At 33.3% G+C, this 24,358-nt stretch overlaps 1 protein-coding gene across 1 annotated transcript; it reads right to left on the bottom strand.

Annotated features, from left to right (window-relative positions):
• Nucleotides 1-4,166: 4,166 nt before the first annotated feature.
• Nucleotides 4,167-12,722, bottom strand: LOC140442525 (glucose transporter GlcP-like). The gene is made up of 2 exons (XM_072533589.1): nucleotides 12,527-12,722; nucleotides 4,167-5,512 (listed from the first exon to the last, which is right to left on the bottom strand). The coding sequence occupies exons 1-2, from the start codon at nucleotides 12,651-12,653 to the stop codon at nucleotides 4,167-4,169; spliced, it is 1,473 nt and encodes a 490-aa protein (XP_072389690.1). The 5' UTR covers nucleotides 12,654-12,722.
• Between the last annotated feature and the right edge of the window lie 11,636 nt (nucleotides 12,723-24,358).

Genomic DNA, 24,358 nt, shown 5'->3' with positions numbered 1-24,358 from the left:
TCCCATTTCAACTTTAATGATTTTTGCACCACATCGGTGACTTTGGTTTTCTGTCTTATCCATATGTTTGTTTTCTTGTCCTTAAGTGATATACCTAGCATTGCTCTTTCCATCGCGTGTTGAGTGACTCTAAGTATATTCATATTCTTTTTTGTGATTGTCCATGTTTGTGCCGCATAAGTTAATATTGGAATAATGCAAGCATCAAAAACTTTAGATCTAAGATGTAATTGAATTTGCTGATTTCTGAGTATATAGTTCAGTTTACCGAATACTGTCCAAGCTAATTTTCTTCTTCTTTTTATTTCTTCAGTTTGAATTTCCCTATTTAGTATTATTTTTTGTCCTAAGTATATATATTCTTCAACTTTTTCTATAACTTTATCGTTTATTATTGTCACGGTGTCTTCGAAGTGCATGACTTTTGTTTTGTTTAAATTCATTTTCAGTCCTATTTTAGAAGATTCGGTATGTAGTTCTAAAAGCATGGTTTGCATTTCTTGTAGGTCAGTAGCTATCAGGATTATGTCAACTGCAAATCGTAGATTACTGAGGTAGCGGCCTGAGGTTGATGTTTATTCCCTTATATTTCCAATTTAGGTTTTTAAAAACGTCCTCCAAAACTAAGGTGAACAGTTTGGGTGATAAAGTATCTCCCTGTTTGACTCCCCTATTTAATGTTTCCCATACGACAATTTTGGAAAATTTATTAATAGAAATACTTGATCAATGCACTTTATTAATTTACCAAATACCAAACAAATTGGATTCTCTCCGTGGTGCGGAATGTGTCTTCAGCGATCGTTAGCATAATATTTTCCTTATGTAAATAAAACACATTATCGAATATACGAGTAAGTAATGCAAGATATCAAGTTATCTAACCAGCCTTAGAAATCATCCAATCTCTTATATTTCTGTGTAGTTTGGACTGGTTGAGTCTGGGTATTGATTATCATTAAGTTGATCGTTAACCAGATGCATTTGATCAAGAGATTAGCTTTGCCATTCCACCAAGCTCGATTTCAAAGCATGTTGCAGCACTCGTCCATCACCAGGTTTCTTCCACTTAATATATCACGAAACAAACGGTACAGTGTACTTCATCATGTTCTAAGCTACTAAGAGATCTGACATCATACCTACTATTACCAATTCTTCATCCAGTAACCATACAAGGCAAACAAGACAAGTGTTTGGTTCGTACAATTTTTTTTCTCTTTTTTCTAGTTAAATCATTTAGCCACTTTGTACAAGACTTCAGCTTGAAACAGAAGTGAAAGATCAAGTGAATAGAGCGCGCATAGACGAAGGTTGCCTGAATGAAACATTATGGAGAAATAAAAATATCGAGAAAGAAATGAAAGCCAGAAATTTACAGAACAGTCATCAGACCAATAATGACATACGCGGCAGAAACACGACCTGACAAATAGAGACAAAAGAAATGTTAGAAACAGCAGAGATAAAAACATTTGGAAAAATTGATGGTAAAACACTATGGGATAGAGCTAGAAGTATAGATAGATATATACAACAACTAGAGTAGTAAAGACGGTAAGGTATATAAAAAGAAGAAAAAGAAGTATAGAAGCTATTTATTTAAATAAAATGGTTTTTTGAATATTTGTGTTATGATTTGATCTCTCGTGAGATCTTTCTTGTTACCATTGTTTGTCTTAGGGATTAGCAGAATTACCTCTGAAAAGATCCCAGGGTAGGGATCTCCATGATGGTCTTTGTCGTGGTGAAGAGGAGATAATTTAACCAAGGTGAACCTTCTCACGATCTTAAGTCAGTCGTGTATTTTTAAATGGTAAACACATGTGGTTAAAACTTTACAATTTATGTATTTAACACTTTCTAGAAACTGACTCCATTTGCCGTAAAATACAAAAGTTGCATACGAAAGCTGCATTCTGCATCTATAGAACGCATTTTGATTTTTTTCGATACAGACCTTTGGCCAAAGAATATAGAATTTTTACTGTCGAATTGATACAAATTTTATTATAAAAAATTCGTTTTGCACGTCTAACGGATATTCAAGATCACCGGTCGCTTTAAACGTTGTGTCGGTTTATTCTACCCAAAAAGTGCTAACAAACATTTTTGTTCAAAATTATCTCAGTTACATTTCTTGTTTAAAATGCTTTTTAATAACAGTTTTTTACGGCGTACAAATTCTTGAAAAAACCAACGTTTTCCGTTTTGCCACCACCAAGCTGAGTTTTAGTGGAAATCCCTTGGGTATAAATAGCAAACGTTGCATTTTTTTTATGGTCCGAAAGTTGACATATACAGCAAAATCCAGCTTGTTGCTCTCGTTATTAGAGACCAAATCTCTGACAACTGGGCTAAAATGACTACTGTTTATATTATAATAAAATGAATGATCTAGTTAGAATAAAAATATTGTGATATAATGTTTTGTAAAGCATTGGATGTACATTGAAATTATCAATATCTACATTCATATTAATCACTAATTATTCGGTAAATAAACATGTTTTAAAAATCTTTACAAGAATTTTGATAATTAATTTGCATATATATGGTTTTGAAACTATTTTGATGACATTTCTATATTAATGGATATGTTTTATTAAAATAAACCACAAAATTATAATTAAAAACATTTTCTATTTCGGTTTTTCCCAAGTTCGAATCGAACTGTCCAATACATTTTTAATTATAATTATTTATTGTGGTTTATTTCATTAAATCGAGTATTTAACGTTAATATATTGATAATTGTTGAGTTTAATTATAACACGTTAAGCCCCGGACCATTATAATATAAGTTTTCTGTCAGACCGGAACATTTTTTAAATCATTTTGAAGTAAGAATGTGTATAACTATTTATTTCTATTCTATAATAAAAAAAAATACATTTTTTTAAGTAAAAAACAGCATGTATACCAACACGGTACACATGACCTATTTATAATTATTTTTGTAATTTGTTTTATTGTGGATCATGTGTGCCATATTGGCTCACACCAGAAAGACAATCAAATACCTTCTCCCTAAGATATTTTAAGTTTAAAAATACGAAACAAGTTCGAGTGGAAGTTCCCACTTCCACTCGAACATCGACAAGAAGCAGACCATCCAGAGAGACTGGAAAATGGCAAGTGAGATCTTGCCGAAACGTCGCCAAAATGGTTTTTATCAAAACCAACAACATTTATCGCGGAGTCAAACCCGGAATACCATTGATATAACATACAGCTCCCGCGGAAATATCAAAACTAACATATATATATATATATATATATATATATATATATATATATATATATATATATATATATATATATATAAAGCCACTCTTTTGTGTTTTTTAGGACGGAAGAACCTCTTCCTTTATCCGGCAGGAAGTTTCCTCGAAGCGGCGTCCATTTAAAATAGCTAGTGGTCCTTCTTGTTTAATGTAAGTACCCCTTTGTTTCATTTTTGTAGTTGCCCAATCCAATCCCATTGTTTCATTCACTTATCCACGACCCAGTCTCTCCAAATAAACCCTGAGCGCCGTTCGTAACAGTTTGGTTTATTTTGCTTACCCTATCTCTAGCCCCGTAATCTCTGTCCCCAATTTTCAACCCCCATAATAATATCATATGTGGTAGGCAAAATAATTCGTTACATACTTACTAATTTACAATTTTGGTGTAGACGACATTTTTTTATCATTAACAATTTATTGACAATAAATTTATATTACAAGTTAATTACTTTAAAAAAAATCTTAAGATTTAATATAAGCTGCGAGTGTTTCTAATTCCATTTATATTTTTCTATTATAGCCAAGAGCAGAACTTGTTTATCAATAGTATGATAAACCATAAGGAAAGTGAGCAGAAACTCACGCTGTTGATATATACACTTTATTTAGCAGTAAGAAAGCGTTATAAGCTTCAATTAGTTAGTTATAATCTAACAAACCAATTACGATTTACGATAAAGTAAGTTATCAAAAACAACTATGATGAGCTGACCAAAAGTAACCAGAAACAACTGTTGAGCAGGTAGGTGTTGTTGGAGTTTATGAACCCGCTAAACAAACAATATTGTAGTGATCTAAAAGAATTTTTATTTAAAAATTATAATCAATAAAAACTGTTTTAGTATAACATTTTTAACAAATTTTTAAAGTGCCGATCTAACGTTTATTTTTCTCCAGAAGAAGGTTTTGAATTTCTCCAAAACTTTTACCCCTAGTTTCCGGCAAATATATTAGTAACAGTATAAACCCTAATAATGTTGCAGTGGCATATAATAATAGGTTTGAATATACTCCAAACGTTTCAGTGATCAATGGGTAACTAAAATTCAACAGGATTGACAGAACACGATCTATTGTTATTATGGTTCCTACTGCTGTAGCCCTTACCTCATTAACAAATAGTTCCCCTAATAGTATAACTGGAATATGGGCGAATCCTACGCTGTACGCCACTGTCCAAAATATAATGCAGATAACTGGTAACCAACGAACTTCGTTTACAAATTCTAGGTTTAGATTTTTAACATAAAAGTAAAATGCTATAAATAGTAACGAACTTGAGCATCCAAAAGATGACAGTAAAATTAGGGGTCTCCTGCCAATTTTGTCAACCATAAAACTCGAAGCAAAAATAACTAGAATTTGAATAGAACCTACTACTAGACTGACTTCCGTTCCCGAGAGCGAGGCACCTGCTTCATTGAAAATTGGCACTATGAAAGACAATATTATAAAAACTCCCGTAAACTGTTGAACGACTACTACAGCTAATCCTAAAAACATCGCTTTTTTTATAGCTCTGTTCTGAAGTAATCTCCAAATATTTTCTTGTTTATTTTCGGTATCTGATTTATATTTTGTTATTAACTCAAAATCATATTCAGCAGCACCAAAATTTTTGTAACATCTTAACTTATTTAAAGCCTTTAAAACTTTTGGTTTTTTATTGCATATGACCCAGTACATAGGCGATTCTACAATAAAATAAGAAAGTAATACGTGAAGTATTGAAGGAATTGTACATAGAATGTTAAATATTACAAGGTCATTCACTGCTGCCCCCAACACATAAGTTAACATGTTGCCAATTGGTAACATTAAACACGCAGTACCACACACCAAACCCCTATTTTTATCATCAGAAATTTCACTAGTGTAGACGGCTACGTTTAAAATTACACCGGATGAAGTAATGCCATGTAACAAAAAGGCTAACATATATATGTACATATTCCGTCCATATGCAAGGACAAAATAGAATCCGATGAACATGATTCCACAATATCTCATACTTTTTTTCCTTCCAATTTTGTCGGATATTTTTGCTAATAATAGGTTACTAAGAATCCCAGAGACTCCTCCAATGGAGATTGCTAGTGAAGTTTCCAAAGGTGTAATTGGTCTTCCTAATGGATTGATATGTTCATTGCTTGAAGACAGTATTGGTAATGCCACTGAAAGCCAAACCATTGAGCTTCCGGTCGAAATAAGTAGAAGGTTCGCTAAAAAGTTTAAATAAAAAAATTGTTTAATATTGATACCATCTTTATGTTTTATATTTAAAATTTTCCAGTATGTCCACTTATTTAAATATGAAATACTTTAGTTTTTAATGTTAAACTTGGTAAAAGCTCTTGGTAGCCTACATTTATGTTCAAAAGTCAATCATTTTTTTCACTTTTTCAATAATTATTAATCAGAATATATTTTTATTAATTTAGTAATACATACATACATAACTTGTACTTGATTTAACAGATGAAATCAACGATAACTTTTTTATCACTATATAAAAAGTGTAAATTTGTTTCACTTTCAAAATTATAACTGTTTTCGGTCACTATTCGAGTTTTTAGTCCAAAGTTTATTGCGGCAATAGGGTAAGTCCGGGAAAGACGGGCCACTTTTTTTCTCACTTTGATTACTTACAAAATTGACTAGTGTATGATACGTTTTTTGGAAAAGAATACTTATTATAGTTTATATATTTATTATGCAAAATAAAAAACATGTAACTTGAGAAATATAAAAGTTATAGAAATTAACATAAATACTTCTTATTGACCCATCTAGACCAATACGTAGGTACAAATGGGCCATTCCTATTGGTAGAGTTGGGCTAATTTGAAACACATAAAATAATGATGTTAACCTATTTCTTTTTACTAGCAATTTTTCCACATGAATCACAAACATTTTCAAATTTTGTACAGTTGCCATGGCACCAGTGTTTGCAAATCAAACATTGAACCCAGTTATCTTTTTTGGATGTTTTGCTGTAATCTTCACCAGAACCAATGCACTCATTTTCATTAAATTCGTCTTCGTCTTCGCTGTCATCTAAAACTGGCACATCTGCATTCATATCATCATCAGACGAATCTAACTCATACTTTTTATATTGACGCCTTTTGTTTTGCTGCTTGGGAACTGTCTTTTGATTCTTGTTTCTTTATCTTTTTAACGTGAATTTTGTCTGCAGAATTAAGAATTTCCACCACTCTTCTTGCTCGGCCCCTTACATTGTTTTTTGCAGCATCAATTTTGGGTACAGGCGATAACGTGTCCAATACTTTTCCAGGTGTTACACTTGAGTCTTCAACATTAGACGTACCAGCTGCAGTTTCTTCATCAACGACTAGAGTAATGCCTGCAAGTGAAGGACCTGGTTCATCTAAAATATTTAGATCTATTTCTGTATTACTTTGTTCTTTTACTATAGCTGAGGAGCTCTCATTTGTGGACAAAAAAGAGTGCTCTGGAATTTTATCCGGATCAAACGGTACAATTCCTGTGGCAACAAATCCAGATGTTCCATTTTTCACCGTTGCTGAGATTTTCCACGCATTTCCAAACAACTCACCAAACCGGCAACGTGTAATTTTTCTTGTTGGGTTATTTTTGATATAGTTTTGACATCTCGAGTAAAAATTAGCCTTTAAAGATTTGAAAAAAGCTCGGTCCAACGGCTGCAGAAAATGCGTTGTATGACTGGGTAAGCACAACATTATAATTTCGTTCTTCAAAGAAACTCCTTCACCTTTTCGCACTGATATGTCTGGATGGCGCCGTAAAAAAGACTGCAACCAGTCCAAACCAGATTTATTGTTGTTTCTATTGAATTTGTGGCTTACATTTAATTTTTCTCCTAACTCAAACGCCACAGTTCGTACATGGTCACGAGTGGGTGCAAAACCATACTTTTGCAATTTCTTAATATGCAGCACTAATTTCATCTCGATCTCATCCCCAAGAGTTAAAGAAGGTCCAAGACGATTGTGTTTTTTTAGATCATTATTTTTCATTTTTCTCTGTATGCTACTTCGAGGTATGCCATAAGCTAATGCAGCTCAATTTAGTCCCATGCGATTTTCTCTGATAGCTGCAACCGCATTTTGTAGTGCTTCTTCGCTCCATTTACCTCTTTCAACAGTAGATTTTCGCTTATAATATGAAGGCATATTGTAACCTGTAACAATATAGAAATTAATTAATAATACTTATTATTAAAATAAATTGTTGAATAATACAAACCCAATACTTATTAATAGCCCATCTATACCGATACACTGTGGCCCGTCTATCCCAAAGGTTCGGTAGAGACGGGCTACGCCATCGAACACACAGTTTAAATTTTATAAGGGTATTTTAGGTTATGTTCAGTTGTTTAATCTCAATATAACAGTTGAATACATAAATAATAAAAAAAAAACTTACCTTTTGTCCAAACTTACACAACTTGAAAATTCACCAAGGAAAAATTTCACCAACAACCTATAATTAAGTAAAAAAATCTCCGTTGTTTATGCATACACGTCGCAATGACCACGTTCACAGGGTCTGTCTTTGACTAAATGTTATAAATCAACGTTGTCTAACGTTGTCTAAATACTTTCTTCTAAGTTATTCATTAATTAAGAAGCAATTAGAGTTATTCTTGTATAGAATATGTTTAAAAGCTTGATACATCCAGGGCCTTAGTTAGTCTTTATTTATACTTCGGAGCGCGTAAATATATTCGAGTTACGATTATTTGTACTATCTTGTATGTACTGTTACTGTTTTGTTATTGTTATTATTTGTTGGTGGCTGTTATCACGATTTGCTGTTGGCAATTATTGTTATTTTCTGCTGTTGGCTATTATTATATTTGACGCCGAATTTTTACCGCAAAATGGAGAAAATTGTTCAATGAAAACGTGGAAAAGCTCTGAAACTTTCAGAGAAGCAGATACTAATAAATATTATTAATTATCATCTTAATCAGGATAACAACCATTCTGTATCAAGTGTAATTAGGAAAGTGTCAGAAATGAGTGGTGTTTGCGAAAAGACTTTGTTTCGCATACGACAGGAATACTCATCACCTGCTGGATTACAATCTCTAAAGAACAGGCCCAAGAAGCGAAAGGTTGATAATTCTCCTGACAACAAGTACAATGAAGATGTTAGTGGCCAAATTCGTAGAATAGTTCATCAATTTTTTCGTGACAATATACCACCAATAATAAACACCATATTAGCTATTGTAAATGTCGAAGAAACTTTGCCCAACTTTTCACGGGCCACGATACATCGCTTGCTGAGTGATATGGATTTTGTGTTTATAAAACGTGGCAGAAATTCAATTTTGATTGAAAAACCAGAAATTATCTCGTGGCGTCATCGTTATTTACGCGCAATTTGTAAATACCATGCAGAAGGATACAACATAGTGTATTTGTATGAATCATGGGTAAATATCGGGCACAGTGTGAAATAAGAATGGGTTAATAAAACAATTACATCGCGATGCTTTTGTTCGTGGTCTGATAACAGGATTCAAAGCTCTAACAGCTCGTGGTACACGGTTCGTTTTATTGCACGCAGGATCTACCAGTGGATTTGTTGATGGAACAGAGCTCACGTTTTTGGCAAAGAAAAATACTCAGGACTACAACGACGAAATGGATGGACCGACCTTCGAAGATTGGTTCGAAAATAACTTAATGCTAAATTTGCCATAAAAAACTGTTGTGGTAATGGACAATGCCTCCTATCACAGCAGAAAGTCAGAACAAATTCCCAACAGTTCAACACTAAAAAAAGATATTCAAGAATGGCTTCTGTCAAAGGACCTTTTTTTTTAAAGAAGACTACCTAAAATGCGAGTTACTTGATGTAGTCAAGGCCTTCAAAGCATAATATGACAGGTACATAATAGAAGATATTGTCAAAAGGCATAATGTGAAGATTCTAAGGCTTCCACCCTATCACTGTGAACTCAATCCCATCGAAATATTTTGGAGTGAAGTGAAACGGTATATAGTTGGACGAAACTAGAATTTTAAATAAGCTGAAATGCGAAATTTAATTACAGCTGCGTACCAGGTCATTACGTCAGAAAAATGGAAAACCTACGTAAATCACGTAACAGCAACCGAAAAAAAATGTGGGAAATTGACAATTGGTTGGATGATATCGAACCAATTATTATTAATATAAATAACGAAGATGATGAGTGATGACAGTGACGATAATAATGATGATGATAGTGAAGCAGAAACCAAATGTGACAGCGATTGACCGAAAAAGTAACTAAATATAAAGGTGTACAATTACGAACACTTACACACGAAATTAAATACAATGACTTTTTTTTATTTTTAACTTATTTATTAGTTTTATTTTCGGATATTTCTATGTTTTGTTACTGCCAAAATATTATACAGTGCGGTTTTTAAAGTCCTTCCCCCCTTAATTTTTGAACGGAACAATACATAAATAAAATGTTCCATTATATTTTAGTTTTATTTTATTCGATTTTATTTAAATCTATAAACATATGGTTTGTATCGCTAGCACATACTGTAGAATTAAAAACAAACTGTTTGTGTGACATAAATAAAAGGAGGAATTTCTTAATTCCTATTTTATTTTAATTTAACCAAAGTATATTGTAGCAAATATTATTTATGTTTGAAAACCACTGACAGAAGGAAGCCAGGCAGGGTCGTTAGTGGGTATTAGTACTTAAGCTACCCTCAACACAAAAGATGGATTAGGCTAAGTAGTAAGAAGTGACGTTTATTTTAATACAAGTTTGCAAAAAGTATGTCATCGATGTTGTGCATTTACCCTGTACAGACTAGTCACTTTGAGACAATCTATGGGAATAAATAAAACGATCGTAAATATCTACCATAACAACACAATAAAAGTAAAAGTAGAAAAAGACCTAACCAACCCTATTGAAGCTGGCAATGGGATAAGACAGGGACATTCCCTGAGTCCTCTATTGTTCAACCTGATTATGGATGAAATAATAAAAAAATTAAGAACTAAAAAATAATACCAAATAGGAGAAAAACAACTTAAAATAATTTGCTATGCAGACGACGCAATACTACTCTCTCAAAGCGAAGACGATTTATAACTAATGCTGCACCAATTTAATATAACCGCCAACATGTTAAGTTCCCCAAAAATAGACAAAATTTACAGCTACAACAATAAATTCACTAAGATGTAAATTGAAGCTGGAAGGTCAAATAATAGAACAAGTGATGGTTTTTTAGAAGACACGGAATTAGACATTAAGGTGAACGGCATACCAATTAGCAACCTACGCTATGCGGACGACACAGTGATTATAACTGATAAATTGTAAGATCAGCAGTTATTACTTGATAGGGTGAATAGCATAGATAAAAAATATGGCCTTAAAATCAACATTTTGAAAACGAAATATATGGTCATTAGCAGAAACCCTCCGGAAAACCCGATAATATGCATAGCTGACGATCGCATAAAACGCGTGAAAACTTTTAAATACCGTGGTACCACAATCAATGACCAATCGGATCCACAACAAGAGATAAAAACCCAAATACAAATGGCAAGACAAGCTTTTGTGAAATTCAGACCGCTCCTATGTAATCAAAATCTAAATTTCGAAATACGCTACAGAATGGTCAAGTGCTACCTATGGTCCATCTTGCTTTATGGCATGGAAACGTGGACTTTGAAAAAAACATCTATCAACAAACTTGAAGCATTTAAAATGTGGTCATTAAGAAGAATGATGCGCATACCTTGGGTGGATAGAGTTCGAAACGATGACGTCCTTAAGAGAGCCGGCGTGGAAAGAGAACTCTTTAAATTAATTAAAAAACGCAAGATTGGTTACCTTGGGCACAAATTGAGAGGAGCAAAATATGAAATACCACAGTTAATCCTACAAGGGAAGATCGAAGGTAGGAGAGGAGCCGGCCGCAAACAATTATCCTGGTTAAGGAATATTAAAGAATGGACAGGAATACATAATACAGGCGAGCTGTGTCACGCCGCCAAGAACAGAATTCTAGTAATGAGATAGTCGCCTACGCACTTTGGTGTATGGCATGTTAAGAAGAAGAAGATGGTTTTTTATATATATATATATATATATATATATATATATCTAGGCACCACATAATCTAGCTATGGAAAGCTCGAAAGTGAAGTGGAAGATCAAGTGAATAGAGCAGACAGAGCCGCAGGCTACCTAAGTAGAATAATATGAAGAAATAGAAATATCGGGAAAGAAATGAAAGGCAGAATTTACAAAACAGTCATCAGACCAATAAATAACATACGCGGCAATAACACGCCTTATAAAAAAGAGGACATAAATATATTTAGAAACATCAGAGATGAAAACACTTAAGGAAATTGATCGTAAGGCACTATGGGGCAGAGCTAGAAGTACAGATATACGACGTAGATGCAAGGTGGAGAACATCAAGAACTGTGTAAGAAATAGAAGAGTAGAATGAAACGAGCATATGAGCCAAATGACAACAAATAGAGTAGTAAAGACGGCAAGGGACAACATAGTATAGGCACATTGAAAAACAGACAGAGCCTTGTCTACATAAAACGAAGAAGAAGAAGAGGAGTGAGAGGTGCTAACACTATTTGGTAAGTTTCTTTAAAAATCATGCTAATAATTTCGAGAACTTTAATGCAATTGGACTTATTAAGAGATTTTATTATTTGAGAGACCTCTTCTTTCACAACGGAATGAAAAAAATGACTTGCTCAGATAAAGATAATTTCTGTAATTGATAGGACATCGATATTAATAGTGGAAAGAGATATTTATATTCTTTGTACTTGTAATAAAAACTTTATTTATTTCGTCTGGAGGTATTATCACGTTGTACCCAACTGGATCTTATATTATTTCTTTCAAAATTTACTATTTTCTAGCAGCCTCTAGATTTATTATTGAAATTAGTAATAAAATCGCAGTGTTAATGCAAAACAAAATTTGAGGGTAGCTTAAATTAAAAAAGGCGAAGAATAACGTAGCTTGAAACTGAGGGAATAGTTTTAGTCCAGAATAATAAAATTATTTACAGCGACGGTGAGTAAAATCACCGTAAGGCTAACACCAAATAGACATGTATGGGACATACGCATACAATAGAAAATATATACCTCTAGTAAATGAACTAATTGTAAAAATAACTAATGAAATATTTACACATTACCTGACATCAGTGAAAAATAAAACATCCATGACATATTATATTTTTTCTTCTCACGTTCGGAACAAGCTATTTCCATATCTTCCATTATAGCTAATGGTGCAGAAACTTGATTTTCATTTATCATCATGGCTTTAAAATACTGTGTATCAATACTTCATTATAACTTCATGTTAACTCAATAAAATAATTATGTATATTATTTCAATAATAAGCGGGTTATTTTTTATGCATACTAATGAGCAACTGTAAGTTTCCCAATATACTATGCTCTTTTTTATCATTTTTCTCCAGTATCACAAGATTTACAATAGTTCTACAATTAATGAGGTATGTGTAAAATGTGGTGTAATGGCATGATTCTGTAACATGTGTAGATCTAAATAAAGAATTAATTGTACTAAAGAAACGATCAATTAGAGTTATTCATATTGCACAATAAAATATTTTTTTAATTACTTAAATATACGCAAACAAACTTTGAATACTTTATAAATTATCTAAATTTACCAAAATTATACTAGTAGACTGTAGTAGTGAAAAATAAGTTTAGTGTATCTGTCAATCAACTGATTATTGTGTCCACTTGAAGAGTTGTAGCTAAACTTTAAATCAACACTTCTTATAATTCAAATTTTTATTTTTATTTTGTTTTTGTATCAGGTATACACATATGTGTTTATATGTTTTGTACACGATACACTTCGCTGACGACCAAGCCATTCTAGCTGAAGACGAGAGTAATGTAGGCTACATGCTTAAAAAACTGGAAGATGAGTATACCAAATGGGACCTCACAATTAATATACAAAAAACTAAGTACTTAGTTGTAGGAGAAAAACCAGAAAGCCTACAAATCGAAATGGGAACTATAAAACCAACAGACAATTTCAAATACTTGGGAGTCCAAATAACAGCAAAAGCAGGAAGTAGCGAAGAAATACACTCCAGGATTGGCCAAGCAAGATCAGCCACCAGACAGCTACACGGACTATTATGGAATAAAAAAATAACAAAAGAAAATAAAAGAAGAATCTATAAAACAATAATAGAAAGTATTGGGCTGTACGGCGCCGAACTCTGGGAAATAAACCAAAGAAACAAATCAAAAATTAAGGCCATGGAAATGAACTACTGGAGACGATGTTGCCAGCTCACTAGACTTGATAGGGTGAGAAACGAAGATATTCGGAGAGAAATGGAAATCGATCTAGACATAATAGATACAATCGAAGCCAAAAGACTTAACCGGTATGGACACCTTCAGAGAATGCCTGAAAATAGATGGCCAAAAAAAAATAGAAGAATGGACTCCGCCAACTAGAAGAAAACGAGGTAGACCAAGACGATCCTGGAGAGACGATGTCGACGATGCAATGACCGCCAGAGATTTAACAACTGAAGATTGCTTCGACAGAAAACGCTGGAAATTAGGATGCGAGAAGCGGCGCCAGCTGTAGAAGACTCGCTTGTTATATATATATATATATATATATATATATATATATATATATATATATATATATATATATATATCAGGTATACAAAATTAAAAATAATATAGTTAGGTAATACTTTAAAATTAGAATAAAGTTGTTATAATGTATTTATTAATGTTTGGTAGCAAGTTAAAAGAACATAAATATTTCTTCTTCTTCAAGTTCCGCTCCTATCGGATATTGGAAATCATTCTGGCAATTATAATTTTGTTGGTTACGAGCCTGAATAGTTCAATTAAGATGCATCCAAACCGTTCTTGTAGATAGCGTATCCACAAGTTTTTACGTCTTCCTACGCTTCTTCTGCCGTTGGTTTTGCCCTGCATTATATTGCTTAACCCGCGATCACTAACTAAGTTAGAAAAAATCTAACACACCAATTTTAAATACAAACCAATTAAAAACTGTTGACATCATCATTACGCAAAAAAAAATATTGTAATATCGCCTTTGTCTTCTTTAGGAGACACTTACAAAGTAATTAAACTTTTTTTGTATATAAACATAGTGAGCATAAAATACTCCGCAAAATATTTAGAGCTATAAACAACCAAGGACAGTGGCACAAAAGATATAATTTTGAATTGTATCAGCTCTTTGATGAACCAGATGTCATAACGTTCATTAAAACACAGCAACTTAGATGGGCTGGACACATAATACGAATGCCAGAAAATACGATTGCTAAAAAGCTAACCACAGAAACACCTGTAGGAAGAAGAAGCAAAGGCGAATTAGGTGGTTAGAAGGAGTTAAAACCGACTTCGGATATTAAAAATCAGAAGATGGCAACATGTTGCCAGAAACCGAATAGAATGGCGACGAATCTTAGAGCAGGCCAAGATCCACAAAGGATTGTCGAGCCAAAGATGATGATGATGATGAGCATAAAAACATTTACTTCAAAATTATTATTCTTCTAAAGTAGATAATCTTGTAGTGACAGATCGACAGATGTCAAGTTGACTATATTACGTGAAAATTGAAAACACTGTTTTATAATGTTACTGATTAAGAAAGAAAAAGAATACGTATTAAATAATTGCAATATAAGACACTTACAGCTTAAATTCTTCTCCTCTTTTAGGGTGTGAGTATGTCGATAATTATCGACTCAGCATTATGGGAATCTTCAAAGTTTTAGACTACCACAAGCACGTAGCACAATCATATTTTTTTCTAGTATCACTTTGATAGGGTTTGTAACAACTGTTTAAATATTTCACATTTGTTTCCTAAACAAACAAACATACATCATCCCTTGGTTACCATAACACACTTAACTAAGAATTTATATATAAACTATTTTAAAATAAATGTAAATAATAACTAACAAATAATCATCCGTTATGCTATTAAACTGCATCAACATTGACATTGACTTTAATATTATATTATTCGTAAATTGTATTTGTAATTGTAGATGAACAATAATGATGTGTACGATTATAAAACTTTTTGTGCCATCACAAATTTAAAATTTACTACATTGTATTAAGGAATGTACAGTCCGTCTATATTTGCACGACTCTTTGGTATAAAGTATTTTCTAGATGTTCTATCGTGTAGAAGAAATTACAATTTGAGCACCAAATAATTCACAATTACTCAAATTAAAATCTTATATCTCTCTCTCTTGTCGTTTCCTCATTGCTGAGGATCGTGATTTCCTACAATGCGGGCTGTCAATTCTCTCCATCTCTTGCGATTTTGGGCTGCTCTCATGGACTCGGAAAACGTCTCTCCAGTGGCTTTCTGTACTTGATCTGACCATCGGATAAGTGAGCGTCCTCTGCCTCTACGTCCTTCTACGTGCGGCGTTAAGTTTCCGCACACAATTAGTCTTTCCAAGTTGTCATTGTCTCTTCTCGCAATGTGGCCAAAAAACTTTAAAAAATTTGCAAGACACTGAGAGGAGAGTCTGGTCTGAATGTTTAGCTCTTCAAGAATCGACTGATTGGATCTGTGCTCCGTCCACGAGACGCGTAACATTCGTCTCCAGCACCACATTTCGAATGCGTCAATCCTTTTCCTATCCCCTGATTTTATTGTCCATGTTTCGGCACCGTAACTGAAGATTGAAAAAATGAGTGTCCGTACCAGTCTCATTTTGAGTTTTTTGGATAAAGAGCGGTCCTTTCATATTTTTGACAGTCGACTCATCGCGTTCTTGGCCATCCCTATTCTTCTGCGAATTTCCGTATGGGAGGAGGCTGCATTGCTTAAGGAAGATCCTAGATACGTGAACTCGTCTACTTTCTCGAATTGATTTAGGGCGCCTGTTGTTTGGAGGATATTCGCGTGGTCCACAATCATGATTTTTGTTTTCTGATTATTAATCTTGAACCCACACTTGTTGCTTTCGGTTTCTACACTCTTTATCAGTCTCGACATCTCCTCTTCAGATGTTGCTATCAGTGTTGTATCGTCTGCGAAATCTTAAGTTTGAGATCTTTTTTCCTGCAATGGAGATGCCGCCTCTCCATTTATCGAGTGCGTTCCTCATTATGTATTCTCCATCTAAATTGAACAGGTCTGGAGATAGTATGCACCCTTGTCGTACACCTCTGCTGGTTTTGAAGGTATCAGATTGCTGGTTTCCAATTCTTATTTTAACTGAGTTATCTTCGTATAAGTTTTTAATTAATATTGCCAAATGATCTGGAACTCCCATCTCATGAAGAACTGTCCAGAGAACTTTCCACTTCACACAATCAAATGCCTTTTGGTAGTGTAGAAAACAGATTATTATTGGAATTTTAAGCGGGCCTTTTCTATGAGCTGCTGCATATTAAGGATTTGCTCTCTCGTACCCTTCCCTTTGACAAAGCCTGCTTGTTCTTGGGGAATTTGTTTGTCTAAGTATTGTTGCAAACGGCGTTTAATGATTCTTAGTAATATTTTGCTTGGATGGGAAATCAGTGAGATGGTACGATAATTACTACACTTTGTAGTTGTTCCTTTTTTATGGATTGGTATGCACAATGATGTGCGCCATTCTCTGGGCCACTTTCCGCATCTCCAAATTTTATTACAAAGTTTCCACATTATGTAACATCCTTTGTCTCCCATGTTCTGAAGGAGCTCTCCCGTGATATCATCGCAGCCAGGGGATTTATTCTTCTTGAGGTGAGTTACAGCTTCTTCAATCTCGGAAAGCAGAATTTCAGGTTCAGGGTTGTATGCGATGTTTTCGAGGGCTGAAGTGTGGCCTAGATTTACGTGTTCTTCCCTGTAGAGCTCTGAACAATAGTTTTTCCATGTTTCCAACACTCTGTCGATATCACTTATGATAATACCATGTTTGTCCTCTATTGCATAGTTCTTGGGTTTAAATTCTCTCGCAAGAATTTTCACTTTCCGGAAGAGGTCTTTGGTTTCATTTCGATATCCGTGATTTTCTATTTCTTGACAGATTTCAGAGATGTATTCTTGTTTGTCTTTTCGACATCTTTGTTGAATATCTCTGGAGAGAGCTTTATATGTCTGTTGATCACAGGGGCCAACTTTAAGTTGCTTTCTTTGTTCAATCACTTTCCACTTTTCATAATTCAACATCTTTATATACAGATAGGCAAAACGAAAATATTATCTAACTTAAATTCCTTATATTCTTCTTCTTGGCAATCTTTATTTTATCTGCAGCAGCGCGGAAAAGTTGCTCGGATGTTGTATTGAACCAGACTTTGAGGCTCTTTAACCAAGATGTTCTTCTTCTTCCTGGACTTGGTTTCCAAATATTTTTCCTTGCAGGATGGCTTGAAGGAGAGCATATCTGGATTCATTTCGCATAATATGTCCAAAGAATTGTAACTTTCAAGATTTGATGGTGGTCAGTACCTTTCGGTTCTTATTCATTCTTCAGAGGACCTTCTCATTTGTGACTAGGTCAGTCCACAGGATCTTAAGTATTTTTCCATATAGCCACATCTCAAATGCTTCCAGTTTTCTGCACATATCTTCATTCAAGGTCCACGATTCAACCATAAAAAAGGACAGAGAAGACGTAGCATTGCAGCATTCTTACTTTTGTATTAACATAGAGATTGTGACTTTTAAAGAAGGCCCCCATCCGACTAAAGATGGATCTAGCTTTTCCCGTGCGTGCTCTAATCTCCTGATTGTTGGTCCATTCTTTATTTATTATGGCGCCGAGATAGTTGTAGTGCGTCACTCTTTCTACAGGGATTGGTTGACGTAGAGTTGACCTTTTGTTATCCCTTTCTTGCTTAATAATATAAGCTTTGTCTTCTTAACGTTTATCTTGAGTCCATATTGGTGACTGTAATACATGATATTGTTGATAAGATCATATGTCTTCTAAGTTGTCCGCAAATACTATGGTGTCATCTGCATATCTGATGTTGTTTAGCCGGTAACCATTTAGTAGAATACCTTTTTCAGTTTCGTGCAAAGCTTTGATAAATATTCTTTCAGAGTACAGATTAAAGATTAGAGGAGACAAAATACTGCTTTGCCTCACTCCACGCATAATTTTCACAGTCAGTGTGTTCACCTTTAACTCTGAGATTTGCATTCTGATTCCAGTTAAGATTTCTAATTATTTTTAGATCTTGGTTATTTATTCCTGCTTCTTTTAGTATTTGCATTATCTTGGCGTGCCACATTCGATCAGATGCTTTCTCGTAAGCAACCAGACATGCGTATACGTCGCAGTGGACGTCTCTGCATCTCTAGAATAAGACTTGTATCGAGAACAAAGCCTCTCTAGTACCAACAGTATTTGTGAACTTGAACTGATTGAGGGAAATTTGACTTTGAGACAGCTTGTAGATTCTCTTACGACATATCTTTAGGAACAATTTTAGGAGATGACTCATGAGGATTATATAATCCCTTATACCGAAAGCTATTTTTGTAGTTTTGTCGGTTAACAACGACTTAAATCCTCTGTATCAATATTTCTGACATAAATCTTATTGACCCTGCTAAACAGTGACTTTTAAAATAATGTCTAAACAAAGTACCAAAATATTGGATTTATATAAAAATAACGTATAATGTATGAGAATATTAAAAGATTATTGGGTTTATTGATTTTAAACATAAAACAAAATATACTTAAGCCTAGAACCACAAAGTGGGGTCGCCGGTGACCACACCGTAATATTTTTTTTAAAATTCGCGCGATTCAGATGAACCTGTAAGTTCGCCGCCCATCTACCTTCTGCACTTCACAAGACTTGTAACTGGTAATGTGTGTTTTTATGTACATTTACATTTAGTAATAATATAATATAAAACAGTGATGTTTTATATTATTTAAATTATTAAAGTTATTTATATTTATTAAAGAGATATATTTTTGAAATGTGTGTTAAATTATTGAAATTTTTTGTACAGAAAGAGGACAGTTATATGACAATGAATGAAAGTAGTTGTAAACTTTATTAAATTCAAATTTACCTCTTAAAATACTAGTAGACAAAAAAAACTCAATTCCCCTCCTACCAAGCAATGTAGTGCCAATAAGCCCCCTTTTTAAAGTTTTATGTCTGTTTTGTCCTTTTAATTGTGTTCAGTTTGTCTCTAATTGTGTTTTAGTTTTATAATTTTAACATTTGACATCACAATTCTTTGCCTAACAGAAATTAAATGCTTTATCCAAAAGTTGATAATTACAAGTCAAAAGAAATTGCACACCCACAAAATAGTACAACTACTTTCATTCATTGTCCAATATCACCATGTCAATATCCAATGTCCAATATCACAGACATGTAATATTGGCATAATTACTATAACTTTTTTGATCTATATCTTTATAAGACAGTACCCTAATATGGGCTTTTTATAATTTCAGCATTTAATTTACTTTGTACCATTGACCTGATGATGCTGTGCACATTTTAGAAAGCGAAACCGGTCGTTTTAGATAGTAAAATTAAACTGATTGTGAGTAAGTCTAATTTATTTCTCTTACCTCTTTTGTACAGTTTACATTTACCAGTTATTGTTAACAATTTGAGTGTGAGAACTGGATTATGCAATCTAGATCTATTAATTAATATAATTTGATATTTTATCGGACGGCTTATATATTTTTGGCCAGTTGTACTTGTGGTCAATGTTTAGCTTAATTAGTTTTTGAAATATGCAGTTTACTTTAATAGTGACTGTTCATCTTAGTTGTCATATTTCAGATGTAACTTTAACATTTCCATTAAATCTGAACGATCGGGCCCCATTCTCTCTCTTGCCATTGTCCATAATGTAGCATTCTTAACCATTTTTAAACTGTTTGTCCTTTTGTCTAGTATTTGTTATTTGTATAAGTAAACTCACATGTTTATAATATTCGTTAATATGCCGGAGAACTAAATTTTTTGACGAAGTCAGAATAAAACGTTATCTATGTTTTACCAACCATCAACTTCAATTTTTTTTAATGTTGCTACTTTTCCTTCACTTAAAAAACGTTTTTTGTCTTATTTTAGATACCTCTGAAGATGCTTTGAGAGTGGAAGTACTTGTGCAATATTTAACAAAAGAGCTGTGCTTGATATCAGCCTTTTATTTGTAAAATTTATATATTATTCGAGCATTCAACCATATCTCATTAATATCGTTAAGCAAATGGCAACAAAAAATACTTCAGCAATGAAACACTGGTCTTTATTCGTAAAACAACTAACAACTGTGTAATAAATAATAATCTCTATTGATATATATTACGTTAAGTATAATACACTTTAACCTCTATAATTCTTTATTTAATAATACAATAATAACAAATATCTTAAAGTGATAAGTTTCTTTACAGTCTGTTTCAGTTCTATTGTGATTAAAAAATTATAGCGAAAAAAGACATTAATCTAAACCGATAAAAAATCTCGAACAAATAACCAAACCAAGCCAAATCACAGAAACATAGTCAAATAAATATCCAACCCGATGAGTAAGAAATCTTCTAAAACTGTCAATTTGGTATGACATGAATAGACAGATCAAATGACAGTATAAAATAACATACAATAGAGCTATTTAGCTTAAAGTAAAAGTTCTTTAAAAAGGACCCGTACATGACGGCAATTACGAATCTAAATTAAAAAGACTTCTTAAAGGCTTAAAGGAACACTTTCATACAGAATTACATCAATACAGAACTTTTTTCGTTTTTGGAAGTAGAAAAACGTCAAAACACATGTAACATGTAATTCTCGTCACAATAAATTGTGATTTAGTCTCACATAAGATAACATTTAACTTAAAAATGCCACAAGAAAACAGTCTCAGAACTTTTTTTACAAACCACGTCAAGTAGTTCTCATATTTTTGTATGATTTTACATAAATATCTACTACTTAATCTATAAACCCATGAGTACAACTATTTAAAAAAATTGTTGCTTTAAATTTGCGATCCTTTTATTTTCATTTCTTATTATACGTATTATGATATCAAAACAAAAGAAATAAAAGCAAAATAGTAAAGAAAATAGCAGGCTAAAATGAACAATTGACGATCGTCAAACCAGATACATGCTACAATACATAAAGCAGTAATCATATTGAATCTTTGTAGTGAGATAAATAGGCTGTAGACACCAATAAAGTAAATTATACTTAAAAGTGTCTGGTCGGTTAAAATGGTGGTCCTATCGACCAGCGTTATTGAAAATTAACAGTATTCATATGTAACCAAAAAACAATAAGCCTCATTCAGTTTTTAGATCTCCAAATGCTTATCGGTAATTTTTGTTTTCTTTATTTCCTACTCAAATTCAACAAATTTAACGACAAAAGAATTAAATATTATTCCTTGGATGTTAAATTAAGTTTTCTTTTTGAAAACACTCCTTTTGAAAACGGCCAAAGAACGTCATTGTTTATTTCCACTTAAACTGCCATCTAGTTTATTGGCGATGAAAAAAACACCATTTAATAAAATCGTTTTTTATGATTCTGAGCTCTTTAAAAATTGAAAAGTTTATATTTCAAAGTGTTTGTCAAAATGTATGAATCGTATAAGTAGAGTCTTCTAACGCGTTATTTTTGCATAATTTACTTAAATTGGGCCTTATCCAGATTTAGCCATACTGCTCACACTCCCTCTAAGGAGAAAATTCACTCATCCCAGATACCTACGGTATCAAAAGGATTGAGCTCTGGTGGGACTCTTTCCGTGTTATTGAGCCCTAGGTGACTTGGTTTGCTGGAGTATTTCCCAAAAATTTTCGTACACACCTGGACGTCGCGGGGAGTACAGCTTTCTGCATGGCCTTATAAAGATGTTTATATAGACCCAACTATTTTATGTTCGCTAGGAGGTTTTTGGGAATAACACCAGTAGTAGATAGAATAATAGGTACTGTCTGGGTACTTTCCATTCTCCATTGTCTCCTGATTTGTATTTTTAGATCTCTATAGTTATTCGTGTTAGGTATCGCCACATCAATAAGAGTTGTTTGCCTGGTAAGTTTATTAACTAGTATGAGATCCGGTCCATTATGTGCTACTGGTTGATCTATGAGCACAGTGCAGTCCCAGTATAGCTTGTAGTTGTCATTTTCAAGCATTCTGTCAGGGACATATTGATAATAAAGAAGATGGTCGGTTTGGAGAAGTCCCAGTTTGTCAGCTAGTTCTTGGATTGGGCCTTATTATTATTACTATTTTTATTTAGATTTAGCCATATGACTTTTACTCCCTCTTATGGGAAAATTCACTCATTTAAGATATTATCAAAGGATTGAGCTCTGGAGGGCCTCTTTTCGTGCTATCGAGCCCTAGGTGACTTGGTATGCTAAAGTATCTCCCAAAACTTTTCGTACACATCTGGACGTCGCGTCGCGAGTAGTACAGCTTTCTGCATGGTCTTATAGAGATGTTCATTCAGACCCATCTTTTTAATGTTTTCTAGGAGGTTTTTCGGAATGACTCCAGTAGTAAAAAGAATAATAGGTACCTTCTGGGTACTTTGCGATCTTTTCGTTGTATTTAACGAGCAGATTATTGTTGTTAGGTATCGCCACAACGATTAGTGATTAGTGTTTTTTGTCTCCTAAGTTTATTAACTAATATTATTATTTATATTATTCACTATATTATTCATTATTACTATTATTCATACCTTTTCTAGCTATCCACTTTGAGTGGGAAATAGGCAAAGAAATTCGTTGGCCGTTCTGTGTGTGAGTTTTTTATCTACCTTCTACCTCAGTTTTTGACGAGGCAAGGTTAAGCAGAAATAACGCGTTATAAGACCCTATTAATACCGATTTATATTTAGAACCCTTAAAGAATTGTGCTCTTGTGCCATATATATTTAGCTTTTATAATTCATTAAAGCGATACCAAGCTTTTGCTGAAATGTAACTTTGCAATATACATGTTACAGGCAATAGTTGTAACATTGCCAGCAAACACTGTATTACTTTCATTATAAATTTGATTGGAATTATGCGCCATTTCTGGGACTGCTGTCATTGACAGACAGTAAACGGTGATACCGGTCCAATTATTGAACATTACAGCGTTTGACGGTTCTATGTTTAGTCAATCCAGTCGTCGAATTAAGATTTTATCAAATATCTCGTTGCAAGTGTTTATAATTATATAAATATGGATATCCACAAGAGTGTATTTTATGAAAAAGTAAACCAATATTAGTGAACAAAGACGCCAAAAAACCGTGGAATTTTGATGAAATGAATGAGGTAAGAACAACTTAAACCTAACCTTAAATATAAAAAATGGACGGCCGTTCATTCTTATACACTACCGCAGATTATAACCCAGTCAAATTAGAACATGGTTGATAATTTTGAAAAAACAAGTAGTAAATAAAGTAATATGCAAGTGCTTCAGTTAGCTCCTAAGTAATTGTCAAAAACTAGGTAGGTACCTATCATTTTCTTTATTTTAGGTTGCTCGCCAAGCAAACCATTGGCAAAAAAACTTGAAGGCAGTATCACTAATTATTCCTATATGATACATTGGAGGTGGGACAGAAGCAAGTCATAATTACGAAAAGGTTAGAAGATAGTGAAAACATTATATAATTTACTCCTTATGAAGATTTTTTCGACATATTATATTCTTTGTATATTTCTATCGGGCATGGGTCCAGAGATAACATGATATTTTTGGTCTGAAATCTAAATATCACATTTTACGACCAATTATAGAATTATTTATAGCTATTGCGAAGTTTTTTACCTGGAAAAGGTTTAGAAACATGACAGTCCTATCAGAATGGAGACTACAAATGGTCAAATGGTAAATGATCAAGATCACCTAACAAAGTTGAGTTTTCTACGCGGTGAAATCAAAGCAATGTACTGAAGTGGCTTCGGAGTTACTAAAAATTTTTC

Source organism: Diabrotica undecimpunctata, chromosome 5, assembly GCF_040954645.1.
Source record: "Diabrotica undecimpunctata isolate CICGRU chromosome 5, icDiaUnde3, whole genome shotgun sequence".
NCBI classification, from domain to species: domain Eukaryota; kingdom Metazoa; phylum Arthropoda; class Insecta; order Coleoptera; family Chrysomelidae; genus Diabrotica; species Diabrotica undecimpunctata.
The sequence above is the reverse complement of the archived record's forward strand: the minus strand, read 5'-3'. Positions and strand labels throughout refer to the sequence as shown.

Excerpts from the sequence above, each read along its gene's own strand:
- LOC140442525 (XM_072533589.1), bottom strand. The coding sequence starts at position 12,653 with ATGATGATAAATGAAAATCAAGTTTCTGCACCATTAGCTATAATGGAA. Across the intron at positions 5,513-12,526 it reads TTATTTTTCACTGATGTCAG|CGAACCTTCTACTTATTTCG; the intron begins GTAATGTGTAAA and ends TAAACTTTTTAG.